Here is a 15,310-nt window from a genome sequence, read left to right as displayed (position 1 = left end):
GCCACTTTTTTCAGTTGTTGACTCTCAAAATTCCCCCGGGCCTTTCTCTCCCCCTTTTTTTGGTACTTTTTGTCAGTGGCTCCAAGTATATCCAAATAAATATCAAAGTTCTTTTTTTAACTGAGATTTGATGACAAAGAAGCTCTTCTGCCCTGAATTACAATAATCACATTTTATTTCATTAATGAATAAAAATTATAAGCTTTTAGTTATTTCAAACAAATATTTTAAAAAATAGTTGTGTGTGATCATGGGCATGGCCTGGGAAGCGGGGATGGTGCTTAGGCCTATTCTGTTTTTTCAGCATAGGTAGCAACCCGGCTGGAACCAGTTTTGGAAAAATGAAATCCATAATTTTCATCACAAAATCATCTTTTTGATTTCTTCTTTTTTTATTTGCTTGTAATTTTTTCTGACCGAAATCGGCTTCATTTTGGAACCAAAGCCCTTTTTTGGTTTGTCATTTTTTTTTTCAAAACCAGCCCCACCCCCTCTTTCAAAATCGTTCCTGGGGCCTTGGCATTGCATACCAATATGTTTGAAAAAAATAAGTAAAAATGCCATATTTCATTTTATTTTTACATCCATGATCATGAAAATTTCATTGTTATATCGTTGGCTACTGAATGGCGAATCCAGGGGGCACATCCGGCCCATGCCCCCATCCCCTTGAGAGACGGATAATAAATTTTACAAAAATACAAATATGCTGTTCTGACAGAAGTGTGCCCCCCTTGAAAGCGAGGACCTAGCTATTTTATTTCATTTTTTTGCTTGTCAAATTTTACGTGAATTACGAATAGCTTTTTTTTTAACTTGTCAAATTTTCCTCGGAAAAATGTGCCCCCCCCCCTTGGAAAATCCTGGATCCGCCCCTGGTTGGCTAATCAACTCAACTCTGGTGGGGCGGGACTTGAGCTCAAGTTAAAATATATATATTTTTTTTATTATATGCATATAAAGTAGGGCATTCGGGGCTGGGGGCAATTTTAGCCAATCTTTATTAACCCCAAGAAATGAAATAAAATGTAAATTAATTAGATTTGTAAATCGGTCAATGATCCATACAAAGGGCACATAGGCCTATTTTCTTGATTTTTTAAACAAAATATAATGTTGATAAAGTTTGCTCGATCACTCATTACATTCATTGTAAATTCTACATTATTCCAAATTGTTCTTGATCTCCGAGCAAATCTCACGATCATATAGAAGAGGGGCATAAATTATATTGAGCGGGTAGAACATGGCATTATACAGTACAAAATTCTGATCTAAAAAATGTCCGAACGAGCGAGAGAAAATGCTGACCTCTTATTTGATTTTTTTTCTGATTGAGTTTGACATAGTTCAGAGCCAATTTCCCTTTTATTTCCTTTTCTCCTCATATTTTTTTTCTTGGCCGTGGGGTTTTTATGGGGGCTAAGTGCCCCAAGATCTTTCGGCCTTTAATTATATGTGTTTGTGTCTAATATCGGTTATAAATACATATCGACGTATACGTGAAAATATACGGGACATCTTGACTGCATGGGAGACATGCATCTAATTCATGATTTCATATCTTTTCCGGGGGGAGAACTGAGCTTTTTTATATCAATTCTATAGGCCTAAATCTTGAAAGAATTTCAAAACAGAACAGAAATAGACCGGGCTCATTACAATAAGCCTACTAAAAGTAGGAATTCTTGATTGGCTGCTGAGCCAGGTGTACCGTGAAAGATGCACCATACTATACAGGCAGGCCATACTAGCGAGCTAGGGTCCCCAAATTGAAAACTTATATTTTTTTACTTTAAATTTCCAAAATTTTCTTCAAAACTTCGCATGAAATACTTCAATTGTACTATAGGAAATGCCAAAGCACCCCATGACAACTCCTTTAAAAAAAATATGCTTCTTGCCCCCATGGGAACAAAATGTGCGTATGGCAATGACCGTATTCTATTGGGTCCCTGTTTTAGCAAAACTTCGACTTTCTAATATTTAGCACCAGATTTCACTGATGAAATTGCTTATCCTACTTCAAGTTACCCCTCCCCCCAAAATTGTCTGGAACTTAAGTAGTTTCATTTTAACATTTTCTTAAAAGTTACCAGAATTTATATTTTTTTTGGGGGGGGAGAAGATTGAGCTATTTCGATTTTGTGTTGTTCATGGAATTTTTTGCTGTCCACGATACACCTGACACATTAATTTTGTCTGAAGGAGAGCAGCATTTAGATATTCTATTTTGATCCATGAGCAGGCATAGTCCTACAACATCGTTGGAGTAAACTAAACTAATAAAGTAGTACCCCCCCCCCCCCCATCTGTCAACATTACGACTATTCGACTTTCTTTTACAAAGTAAAAAGACACCCCTCTTACGAATGAAATCGCCCCGCGATATGCAATTAACGGGTGCAACATGGCGCTGTACATCCACTGTGCAGCTTGGCGTTGACGTGACAACAACAAAGCTCGCTTCCAGCGGATCTATGTATGCCCGACTAGACTTCGACTGTCTACCGTAAGCTCGTAAGTATGCCGGTGCTTGTCGAATTTAGAATCCTCTATTGTGTAGCGTAGTCTGTAAGTTATATTGTTCGATGGAAGAATACATGTACATATTCGTATAGCTACCGTACCCACACAACCCAGGACACAAACCCTCTCTGGTCAAAGTTCAGAACGACCAGCCCGTCGGTATGCTAGCAAGAGTAAAAATGCAACTTGAGTGAGAAGAAACTACGGTGAGAAACTTAGCAATAAAAAGTGGATGGTAGTCATGGATATGAGACCTTGTATTTTGTCATGATCATGATGGTGGATTATCTGATCTAACTCTCCCAAGTTAGCAAGTAAAACGAGTAAGGTAGGTAAGTTTACAGGCCAGCCTCTGAAGTGCAACACTAACATTTGTAACATGTAATTGTAACACTAAAAAAAAATAGTTTAACATAGGCCTAAGCGTAACTTAGTAGATAAATGTATGAATCAATCTGATCCAATGAATTTTTATGATGGTTTTCCAAGTCTGCGCACCTGACAATTTGAGTTAAGATTTTAACATGAATTTCTTTTTATTTCACACTAGTTTCAATTTCAGTTGATAAATACGTCATTGTGAGTTTAGAGTGTGCCAAATATCTCATGAAAATGTGAACGAAATATACCGGTAGGCCCTATGATTTTCTATGAAAAAAACTTGGCTTGGGCAGTCATTTTCAGATTGAACAAAAAATGGTTCCCCTGGCTAGGCCTAACCCAAGGAGCTCCTGCCAGATTTTGCAGGCCGGAGCCCAGGACTTGTCAGTGTAATTACTAGCATGACTAGTGAAACATATACTTTCCAAAATGGGGTAGAATGGGGTCACAATTAGCACTCCAAATAATAGGGGAAAAATAAATTATGCACTAATACCTCGAATATGTGGTGATGAAGGTCTATAGGGTTACAGAATCCTGATATCGAGGCACAAACTGGACCCTCAAAAAAGGAAAAGTTCTGTCTTGTTCGTTCTCCTGTCAAAATTGAAAACAAAATGGCCGATCGATACCAAAGCGAACGCGACATAGACGTCTAACTTTTCCCTTTTTTGAGGGTCAAATTTGTGCCTCGATGTCAGGATTCTGTGTCACGATAGACCTTCATCCATATATTCGAGGTAATTTTACCCTTTTATTTGGAGTGCTATTGCGACCCCATTCTACCCCATTGTGGAGAGTATATATATGTTTGACTTAGCCTTGAGGACTCCATGATGATATTTTTTAATATTTTGACATATACTTTCATCATGGAGCCTTGAAACTTGGTCCATACAGGATTACAGCCATAAGAGACACCTACATACCCGGATGGATTTCCCTAGGAAATCCACATTTACAGGGTGAAATCGGTTTGTACAGTTGAATTTTATTTATTTATAAACCTTTGTACGCCTAATGTGTATAAAGAGATGAAAATTATTTCACTACAAATGGCAAAAATGAGAGGTTTTTTACCAGACTGATCTCGTGTAGATCCCTCGATCCGTTTGTCAACAAAGCAAATACAATAGGCCTGACCTTTGAACCGCTTCGTTATGACGTACCTTCGATTAGTGATGTTACAAAATGCAGTTTGAAGAACAATTTATAGATAGAAATTATTATTTAACAAATACTAAAATTTATGATTATAAATAATTATTACAATAACAAAGCAGTTCAAGGGTCAGGCCTATTGTTTCACTTTGATTTTTCATTTTGTGAAAGATGTAATACTCCTTAGCTAACCTCTGTCTGTATCTGTCAATGTAGTCTCCAAATTTGAAATTAGGCCTACATGTATGATATTGATAAAAATGTTTTTTTTACCCCTTCACATTCACAGGAAGTTGGGCTTGTCATCTCAGGACTGAACATTCCTTCCTCCTGTAAACTTAATGGCAAAAAGATGCCACATTCTGGCTGAGAAATAAAGAACTGGGTCATGTCCTAGTCTAGAAAAATGGATCACCCTCATCAGTTCGCGTGTTTAAAAATGGACTAACCTGACAAAAAAATGATGGAGGATAAAAGTCTCTTTGTGTATGATTATGTCAATTTGAAGAACAGGCAGCTCATCCGGAAACATGGAAAGGTTTGTATGAGTACATTATTTGATGTGGTAAAACTGATGACATTTGGTGTGAGGCATTGCAAGAAACCTCAATGTAGGATCCATGGTTCCATTGAGAATCAAGAAAACAGTACCGGTATTACCTTGGTGACATTTGCTCTACGGCAGCCGTACGGCGAGTCGAAAACAGCCATTTTAACATTTTTTGTACCAATTGCATAGAGATGGTTTGAATTAAAATTGATAAAATGGCTGTTTTCAACTCGCTGTACGGCCGCCGTTGAGCAAATGTGACCAACTTACTAGTAAGCTCCAAAAAGAAATGGAATAGGAAGTTTCAAGAGAGTTGATTTGCAACTGAATGCAAATTAACTTCAAATTTTGCTATTATTAACCAAAGGATTTGCACTACACTTAGGAATTTCCTCTTTATTTGAAATTATAAGCTTCTTGTACTATGTTCTATTAGTCAATATCACTATATTGAGTTGAAAATACTGATGAAAATAAAGTGGAGATGGACCCAAATAAAGTAAAATTGATGGTGTTGTCAGGCAAGATACATGTAGTAAGGTACAGTGAAACATATAGGCCTCTATAAAAGAGTCTTTATATTTAAAGACCACTAACAGGGATTAAGGATAAGTAATCTCCTTGAGCAGATCATCTATACAGAAAGGTTTCTTAATTAATCTTATATTCAAAATCATATAATACTCGATATTCTAATCCTTGAATTTTGATGTGGGAAAACTTAATGTATGGTCCTTGCAAGTAATAGACGAAATGGTTGTGGTAGATAAAATGAAATTAGACTATGTGTAGATTTCAATAATTGATTATGCCAAATGGTTTATAGACCAAGCAAAGTGTGCCCTTCATCAGTGTATATCGGAGAAAAATTGTGGCTGAATCTTGTTTGTATACAGGGACAAACAGTTGTGTTACATTCAAAGAAATCTTATGTAAGAAAATAATAGCATCTAACAAGCCTTTCAAAGTTTGAAGCAAAGTGACATGCAAAGAGCCTCTATCCATTCTCTGTGTGCGTTCAACTGATTACTGTGGTTTCTTTCCTTGTTTCTTTTTAAGATTGAAAATTTTCTTGTCAGATGACTTGCTGCTATTGTTGTTGAAAAAAAAATCATTATTGGAGGTTTAAAAAAAGATCAATATCTGTATTCAGGTCTGGTATATTGTAATGTTTCTGCAAACTTAGTTTATAGTTAATTGTAGATGAAAATGCTGGTTCTGCTTCAATATGTTGTACAACATTTGTATAACATCTGGAATATGTGTTTAAATGTGCTGTAATGAGAGTTATGGCTGCTTTCACCATGCATTCATGCATATATTGCATATTCTGACTGTGTTATGTTCAAATCTTCTTTCAATTATACATATTTTTTCTTGATGTTAAAAAGATGTAGATATAAGTATACGCCCGTTATATTTATCCAAGTTACGTTAGAACTTCAACCTGCCTATACATGTTCATGACAATTTTTCAATAGTTTTTATACATGTACCCACATGTAGAAATGCTTTACATAATTTTTTTTTTATCCTCAGAAACGCAGCCTCGGCGACGTGAACGGGAAGTACCGTTACCATGCGCCTCAGCAGACGTCAAGTGTGATGGGTTCGCTGATCAATCTGGACTTCCCTGAAACGAGGGCCATCAACACCAAGTCCGCCAACGCCATCATCTCAGATCAGAGCCAGCAGATCAGGAACACTTACCAGAAGACATTCAGGTATTTTGGTTGCCAACAGAAAAAAAACTACATGTGTTGAGCTATTTGTTTTCACGCTTTCAAAGACTGAAGGCTGAATCAGCCTTTTTAGATTTTATTGTTAAATATAGACTTGGACTGGTCCTCAGGGCAATTTAGCTCCCACCCACCCCCTCCAAAAAAATAATGGATGAATGAACAAACAAACGAATGAATGAATTATAAGTAAATAAATGAATAAAATAACAAATGTCAAAGCTGGCCCATGAAATTTCCAGGCAGGCTCACGAACTTTTTCCCTCCGCTGGAGCCATTTGTCTTTGGCACCCCTGGAAAGAATACAAAGGAAAAACCACAATGACATTCGCTGAGTGCAGGTGCAAACAAAACAAAGGAAACCAAAAACATGACAAAACAGACTTAATACTTTTGGATGGATTTAGTAAATCAATGTCTCTTATTCTATTGTGGACTTTTTAGTGACACGATAATCGGGGGGGGGGGGGGTCTGATTGCTATTTAGAGCTTCCTACCCTCTTCAAAAGGTCCAAAATGGCCCCCCATCAGTCACCATGGCTTCAATATGAAAGGTATCTAATTGGTTTTAAGTATTTTTCAGTGAAAATCACAAACAAGAAGCTTGCTATATGAAACATTCCCCTGAACATAGATGGCAGTATTGATTTCAAGTGACTGATTTACATGGAGCTTTAGCTATCATACAGTCTGTTCATTTTAAATATCACTTATATTTGTTTTGATCGTGTATTAGGGCATCAACATTGGATGCATGGAGCCGCCCAGAGTCTTCTGTGGAGAATAGACCATACAGCAGTTTAGGTAAATATTAATCATTTTTTTACATGGTTTTCATTTAACAATTTACTGTATGAATGATTAACCCCCTTTTTTGCTCTAAGACAATAGGAAAGGGATGTAAATAAAATATAAAACAGAAGATAATGGTTTACAAAAATACTTTAAGAAATGTCCAGGCACTGCCCTGGCTTCAATTAGATTTATTGAAGAAAAAAGTATTTCCATTAAGTTTTAGCTTTTCATTGAATTTTGCACTTTTATTAATTTTCTCTGTTTTTCTTTCACACAGACAATCGACCTCAGACTGCCCCTGACTCTTTACATGATCTGCAGCCTCAGGTCAATAATAGAATCAACAATAACAACAGCAGACCTCACACAACAGGTAAATGATCAAAGTTAACCTTAGGACACATTACAATATCTTATCTCTTTTTAAAAGTGTGTATTTAGTTTTGGTAGATTTAAACTAAAGATTATTCATTGTAAAGCACTCAATTCATTGTCAAATAAAATGAAAGAGCGTATGCACCAGCTAGAAGCCTGAGATCATCACACCAGCAACTTCTTAAGACTCCCAAGACAGGTGTAGCATATGGTGCGCAGGCTTTCTCTGCCTCAGCACCTTCTCTCTGGAATAATTTGCCATTAAATTTAAGAATTATACAATCACCGGAGACCTTTAAATCCAAACTGAAATCTTATCTTTTCTAACAGTATTAGTTATTGGCACTTTGACACTCATCCAAACTTTCTCATTCTTTCTTTTCTTGTGCGCCTTGGAATAGAATATTTCTAGATAGATGGCGCTATATAAATGCCTATTATTATCATAGAACTTAAATTGGGTGAAAGATTCAATCTAAAATCATCAGGGGCCCGTTTCATAAAGAGCTACAACTATAGTTGCTTTACAATTATGGCAATTGCCTTGGAAAGCTGGATTTTGATTGGCTGCTGAGCTATGTTACCATGGTAGTTGGCCTAATGGTAGTTGCCATAATGGCAAAGTTACAACAGTTGTAAGTCCTTTATGAAACAGGCTCCTCGTATTAATGGCTAAAATTTGTAGTTAGAGATACCCTCCATTCAATACATATTTGATATATTTTATGTTACTCTCAAACCAGGGAACCGGAATCAGCGCACCCCGTCCCGGAAGCCTCCCCACCCATCAGGATTCATGCTGGTCAAGATGAAACCAGACGGTTCCATCAAGAACATGGGCTTCAAGAGCGTTACCCAGGAGATACGAGAGTGGTGGGAGGAGGATGATAAGAAACAACGCGAGAAGGCGCGCAAGGCTCATAGTCAGAACCTGAAGCGGTATGACTCGTTCGCGGGACAGTGGCTGAGCTTCGCTGGAGAAAACGAGGAGTCGGAAGGGGTCATAGAAGCCTTTACAGGTGAGAAACTAGGGAAGTGATAATGGAAGAGAAAGGTGCAGGGTCGGTAGAGCGAGAGAGTGTGGCAATTCCACTTGTGAAAAACTTTCTTTAGATTTTTTTAATTAGAATAATCACATTGATAGTAAGAGTAATAGCAGCAGCAGCAGTAATAGTAGTAGAATTAATAGTAGTGGTAGTAGTGGCAAGTACTGCATTATTGTATTTCTTATTTGTCATTTAGGGCCTCAAATATAAGCACAGGATGCTTTTACAGAGGTCCTGGCTCATTCTTATGTATTTGTTTATTTTGTAACTTGATTGTTTTAATTTGCCAAATAAAATTTAATTTAATTAAATTGAATAGTAGTTGCAGTAGTAATATAATTAGTTGTTGTAGTAGTAGTAGTAAAGGTAGTAGAAGTAAAGGTAGTAGTAGTAGTAGTAGTAGTAGTAGTAGTAGTAGTAGAAGTAGTAGTAGTAGTAGTAATTTGCTCTTTGAAAAAGAAAATGAAAACATTGCACTGAACTTATTCACAAGTTGAATTCTTATTTCATTGCTATGACAGGCAAGGTACCCAAGGATGAATTCTACAGCATCGAGAGCCGAGTAGGAGCCAGCGTAGCAACTCAACTTAAGAAAGGCAACAAGGTGCGGGTTGGAGTCAACGGCACCCTGCAGTCAGACAGCCTCAGGGTTAAGAAGTGGAAGAATGACCCAGATACAACGTGAGTTTGACCTTTGAACTCTCACTCTCTTTCTGTCTGTCAGTCTGTCTCTTTCTCTTATAAGTACCATATTACATTGGCTACCACGCTGTTCAGACACCCTCACGGCCGTCACATGGCAAAACAATGTATCTGAAAATTTTTACTTTTTCAGGTTTTGACATTTAGTGGAGTTTTTCAGGGAGCTCTTTTTTGCAGAGTTCATTTAAATTGAAGGAATTCGATTTCGGGTGTAACATCACCTAAGTTAGGGCCTTCATATTTTATATTTTTGCAATGTTGTGCATGGTTGTGATAGTTCTCATTACATTCAACATATAGTCAGCTATTTTCATCCTTGAAATTTTGTTATTCTCATTTTGATTTTAAAAGGGTTTTTATACTTTTCTAAAACTTGACTGCTATTGATGGATAATAAAGTGAGAATCCATTAGCATTATTTACGATGGTTTTTACTACTCTATTGTTTATTGTATTCTGTGTAGTCTAGCGTATCTGAAAATAAGAATGGACTAGACAGACAGGATCAGTGTAGTGTGGTCCTGTCTAATAGACTGTTCTGTTGGCAGTACAACTGGCCCATATTGGTGAGCCTTAACCATTCAGAATTCAGAACAAATATGTTGGCAACTCTCAGTTCCTCTTTTGATATCATTTCCCCATGTGTCTTTGTAAATTAACTACATACTCCTGTATGAAATGCTGTCTATCTAATTATTACCACTGTCGTACATACCATTTTTATTTGCTTTGGGAGTTCTGCGTGGCGGTAATGTTATTTTGTTGTTGTTGCTGTTGTTGTTTTTGGTTATTTTTTTTTATTCTATATTGATCAAATAATCCCCAAATCCCACGATAGACATTATTTCAGGTTTGTTCATATTTTGATCTTATTCATCCACGTTCTTCTAGCAGCAAGGACCAGACGGTGGAAGACATCTTTCGGGAAGCTCGGGCGAGGGCGCCAAGTCCAGTGCCGTTCCAGAAAGAGACTGAAGGGAAGGTCAGGACCAGAGCAGCCGAGGACCTGGTACCGCTATCCTGGACAGAACAAGTTGCTAAGCCTAATGTCAAGGTCATGGAATTGATTGAAGCAAGCACTCCACCTGCAAAACCTGTAAGTTGAACAAGAAAACCTTCTGTGCTCCTCTCTCCCCTCCCCTCTCTCCTTCTTTCCCTTTCCTCTCTTTGCTCTATCTTTCTTTTGCTCTCTTCTGCACTTCTTATCTCTTGCTCGAACTCTGTCTGTCTTTCTCTCTTCATTACTCTTTTTCTCTCTCTTGCTTTCCTGTTCTCTCTCGCTCTAACTCTGTCTTTCTCTCTTCCTTTTTTTCTCTCTCTTGTCCACTCTTTTGAGGGAAAAAGGGATACCAACCAACAGTCATATTCTCAGATGTTCATTGATTTTTACCCATTAATTTGCACTCGGCCAACCATATGCAAGGATTTCAGTAGCTTATAACATTAGTCAGTGAGATCACTGAAACGTCTATTCATAAAATGCTCTGGATTTGTTTTTGTCTGTAGGACCTCTCAGAACGTCATCCTGTGGTGTTTCATCCCCTGATGAAGGACGGCAGCAAACCACAGCGCGGCATCAAGCTTGGCAAGTACCGCATCAACCAACAGAGCAGATCTAAGATCGGCATCGACGGAGCTCAGAGCCTCAATAACAGGATCACCCATGTCACCATTGATCAGGTATGAATGCTAGAGTGGCTTGAAATCACTTGGTCCACAATATTATAGTCAAATTATCAGATCATCTATCATTATGGCAAACCCCTGTTGGTCTATTAGCAGATGGTTCAATTCTCGGATCATCTAACACTATCATGGGTAAAACATCATGGTCTACTGTCACTTAAGTTAATTACTGTTTGGTCTAACCATCACTTACCTGGTAGTTTAATACAACTTGGTTTAATTGCAATGTAGTATAATTCAAAGATGATGTCATTTCCATGTCGTCTACGTGTTGTGAAATTTGGTTCTTAAAACATTTGTAGAGACCAATTGCATATTGCACAAAATGGATATAAACTAACTGGAAATTGAAGTCAATATAATTAGACTATATGATTAATAAACAAACTGGTTGTAGGCAAATTTGGATTAGACCATGTGGAATTTGGCATTTATTTAGTGCTTTACTGTAGACCAAATTGAAAGTAGACATCTTACATCCACTTGGTCTAACCGGGGGAGGGGGGGGCCACTTACATTGACGAGTGGATACAATGGGCAACCCAAAAAACATGTATAAAGGATGTCTTTTTCAAGTTAGGGTACGTACGTAGCGTAATGAGGGTGTCAAAAACAGTAAAATAATGAAAAAAGGTATCTATTTCGCTAGGAAAGCTACGTGTTAAGGGTATAAAAAATCAAGACTGAATTTTTTTTATAAAGGATGTGTTTTTTGCCCCAGGAGTAAACACTACGTGTTCAGAGTACGATTTGCACGAGTTGGGCTGTACTAAACCCAATGATGTTGGTAAAGGTAAAACCGACGTCCGATGTCACATGTTAATATCGCTGTACTTGGTTAGGGGTCCAATTCAGGGAATACTTGCCAATAGTATCGTTTTGTTTCCAATACTTGTTAAGGGTAGAGCTTCACACGCCAATACTTGTTAAGGGGTGCATTTTCAGAATATGGAAAATACGTGTTTAGGGTGCTTTTTGAGATCTCATGGTCGCGCATGGTGTCCACTCGTGAATGGAAGTGGCTCCCCAGGGGTCTAACACAACTTTAATAGCTTATATGATTTGATAAACTGTACATGTACCAAATTTTCATTTAACGAAGTGGAGTCCGACCAAGTGGATCTAATCCCATTGTGCACTTTAACAATGAAATATCCGATGAAGGAAAACTTCTAAGACAATACTTGATATTTAGGCAATAAATTAGAACATTCCGCTGTATCTGAGACATCATTTGAGAGGATTTAAAACCTTCCTGACTGGGGAAACAAAATTTGCTCTGGTGACAATTTCTTCAGGCTTTATTTAGAGAGAGAAATGAAAAAATTAGGAGTAAAACTCGCTGATTCATATTTTTGCATTTTCTTGAACACAGATTGATAGAGCTGATAGCGAGTACAGAGAACTAACCGATGCTGACTATGAGAACCTTCTGAAGGAGAAACTAAGATCGGTCAGTATGGAAGCAGACTCGGAAGACAATGAAGAGGATGATGCAATCTTGGAAAGTGTCAGTCCTAGAAGGGTTGCTGAGGATGTGCGGGAGGCAGCATCCATATGCAGCATTGGCAAGGAAAGTGAAGCATCAGGACTTACTGTAGAGAAGCCTGCATCAGCTAGACCCCAGGGATCGACAGATATTATAGGTGTAACGCAGATAAGCTCTCGTGCGGAGAAGCCATACGTCCGGCAAGTTGCAAGTGCGATGCCTGGTATGAGACAAGCTCGTTCAAACGATGCACAGTTGACGGCACCTCCTAGAAGCATGATCCGATCTGCAGGATCACAAAGGATACAACCACCTATAGACAGTACCAGTCAGAGACTAGGAGCCAGATCTGCTGGCTCACAGAGGGCACTGTCTAGTGCCTCCAGCAGGATTAAGTACTCGTTTGACCAGAAGGTGACCCCAAGAAATGCCCACAGTCCAAGACCCAACCTGGCCAGACCAGGGCACCTTCCTCGTACCAAGGTGTCCAGCATCAGTACAGGTCCACAAGAAGGTGATGCTGAGTACATCAAGATCTCGCAACAGATCTTGAAACCAGGTGATGGCCAGGATCGTGATGTAGGAATGATAGCACAGATCTCAGACTTTACCCAGGGACAGTTTGGAAACAGAGATCCCTCCATAAGTAGCATGGATGAAGGAGGATCAGTAGACAGTATGAATGTGCATCGGGGAGATCCTCACCAAGAGAAAGCCCACTATCATGAAGACGGCACCAAGTGCACCTGTTCTCCTGAAGCCAAGCGTGTCATGTCTGCTGCCCTCTCTGCAATGTCTCATGTCTCGGCTGATCACTCTGTCATCAATATTCCGACAGCCCCGATGACTCCAACTGACTCCGATAGAAACTCTCTCTCTGACATGGATCCTCTGTCCTCAACGTCTTCATTCCGCAGAGCATCTTTGGGTGAGGAAGATTGGAAGGAATCGTCCTTCGATGAGGGTGGCCAGGTAGCAGAGAGTGGTGATCATGGCCCTGGAGTCACTGAAGTAAGCTCGCCTACACCATCCAAAGAGATCGTCATCAACAGACACGATGGTCTTGATTCCCTTGGGATCACGCCCCCTCGCTCTGCCGGCAAGAAGCGCACCGTCAAGTTCTCCGACGAAGTCGACGAGCCATTTGTACCATACACCTCGCCAATCTCCACCCCAAGGGATCCTCATCACCCTGGGTCAGCGGAGGGCAGTCTTCACTCGGGAGAGTTTGTTCATGCTGACAACCGCCCAGATCTGACCGCCTCCGGTAAGATGTCGGGAGAGGCTGCTGAAGAGCTGAACGAACTGAGAGCCAAGATTAAGGCAGACTTGCAGAAGTCACAAGCTGAAACGGAACAGGATCTGCGGGAGATGAAATCTCCAGCACCTGCTGTTTGAAGGGATGGTTTCTTGTTTCCTATTTTATGCTTTGTACATTGTTAAGAACATTTGATCTGTATGAACTCATCTTTTTATATTGGTTGAACCTTTGTCTATTAAAACAGTTCACAAAGTATCCATTTTCAGACAGGGGCAGTTTAGATTTAAATGAGGAAAAGGAAATGGAATGGAGAAGAAACTGCTATTTTAATGCATTTTACCCACGAAAGGTGTTCACCAGAGTTACATGTATTATGCTTTGTATTGATCCATTTTTGGTGGGGGGGGTGATATGTTTTCTAATGTAGGAAATGCAAATATTTCATTTTGAAGGCAGTTTAGTAACTCACAAATCACTGATTCTGCTGCCAATTCAATCATAATTGCAATCCTCTCGATCGGATAGCAATGGTCATAGCTTTATAAGCCAATTAGTCATTCATTCATTAGGGTCCTGTCTTACAAAGAGTTGTGATTGATCCAATCAATCTCAACCATATGGAAATCCATCAGCGTCATAATTTTTTTTTGTATACCATAGCTCTATGCTTTGTTGTCAAGAAAATGATGAATGTACGAGTATATATATCATAATCTGAAAATATTTTGAACAAAATATGCATTTTACCTGTTGGCATTGTTGGCTTTCCATAGTTTTGGTTGATCTATATTAGGTACTTGCACAGACTTGGTCTCCATGCTGCTATGCCAGGCCACCCCACCCATGTGGTCTAGCTGTTGGGTGCTCTCAGGCATGGTGCAGGGCCAACAGTGAATATTTGTCACTTCTGGGCCCCCGTCTTACAAAGAGATTGATCCAATCAATCGTAACTCTATGGAAACCCATCAGTGTCATAATTTTTCTACAGGAAATTTATGAAATGTCTTTGTAAACAAACGAGAACACACCAAATTGCCAAGAAATCAATGAATTTATGGATATACATTCGTATCTAGAACAAATTTTGAACAAACATGTTTTTTATTAGTTGACTTTCCTGGCTTTCCATAGTTGCGATTGATCAGATCAATCGCAACTCTTTGTAAGATGGGCCCCATTTCATAAAGAGTTGCAACTGTTGTAACTTTTCCATAATGGCAACTACCATGGCAACGGGGCTCATCAGCCAGTCAAAATCAAGGCTACCATGGTAGTTGCCATAATGGCAAAGTTACAACAGTTGTAACTCCTTATGAAAGGGCCCCCAGATAGTGACTTCTTTTTCATCTCTAAAGTTCAGATTGGTGTTTTCATGAAGCTGTTTGTAAATATACACATAACTGGGACATGTTCTTAGGTTCTAAGTCACAGGGATACATCATTTGGCACAAAAAAGGATCACCAGTTGCGTAAAGTCATAACTTACAAACAGCCTTATGAAATAACCCACTAGGTGGGTGTTTCATAAAGCTTTTAGTAAGTTAAGAGCGACTTTACGCACGACTGGTGATCCTTTTTTTATGGTATAAGATATAT

The 15,310-nt window shown here is 38.8% G+C and overlaps 1 protein-coding gene across 5 annotated transcripts; it reads left to right on the top strand.

Moving 5' to 3' along the window:
- The first annotated feature begins 2,422 nt into the window (after positions 1-2,422).
- LOC121423720 lies at positions 2,423-14,366 on the top strand. Of its 5 annotated transcripts, none has more exons than XM_041619154.1 (10): positions 2,423-2,520; positions 4,361-4,609; positions 6,161-6,345; positions 7,097-7,164; positions 7,433-7,528; positions 8,274-8,549; positions 9,098-9,257; positions 10,170-10,374; positions 10,785-10,958; positions 12,340-14,366. In XM_041619154.1, exons 2-10 carry the CDS (start codon positions 4,532-4,534, stop codon positions 13,849-13,851), a joined length of 2,754 nt encoding a protein of 917 aa, XP_041475088.1. In that variant the 5' UTR covers positions 2,423-2,520; positions 4,361-4,531; the 3' UTR covers positions 13,852-14,366. The 5 variants fall into 5 exon arrangements, with proteins under 5 accessions (XP_041475088.1, XP_041475089.1, XP_041475090.1 ...); XM_041619155.1 differs by lacking the exon at positions 2,423-2,520 and adding an exon at positions 2,534-2,735; XM_041619156.1 differs by lacking the exon at positions 2,423-2,520 and adding an exon at positions 2,534-2,857 and having other exon boundaries at positions 10,173-10,374.
- Positions 14,367-15,310: the final 944 nt, after the last annotated feature.

The sequence above is a fragment of the Lytechinus variegatus genome, chromosome 11, assembly GCF_018143015.1.
Source record: "Lytechinus variegatus isolate NC3 chromosome 11, Lvar_3.0, whole genome shotgun sequence".
Taxonomy (NCBI): Eukaryota; Metazoa; Echinodermata; class Echinoidea; order Temnopleuroida; family Toxopneustidae; genus Lytechinus; species Lytechinus variegatus.
This window is presented reverse-complemented; position numbering and strand designations above follow the sequence as displayed.

What these genes read in the sequence shown, in the direction of transcription:
- LOC121423720 (XM_041619154.1), top strand. Translation starts at nt 4,532, where the DNA reads ATGATGGAGGATAAAAGTCTCTTTGTGTATGATTATGTCAATTTGAAG. An exon ending in GCACTCCACCTGCAAAACCT is followed by an intron (nt 10,375 to 10,784) that starts GTAAGTTGAACA and finishes TTTTGTCTGTAG; the next exon opens with GACCTCTCAGAACGTCATCC. An exon ending in CCCATGTCACCATTGATCAG is followed by an intron (nt 10,959 to 12,339) that starts GTATGAATGCTA and finishes TCTTGAACACAG; the next exon opens with ATTGATAGAGCTGATAGCGA.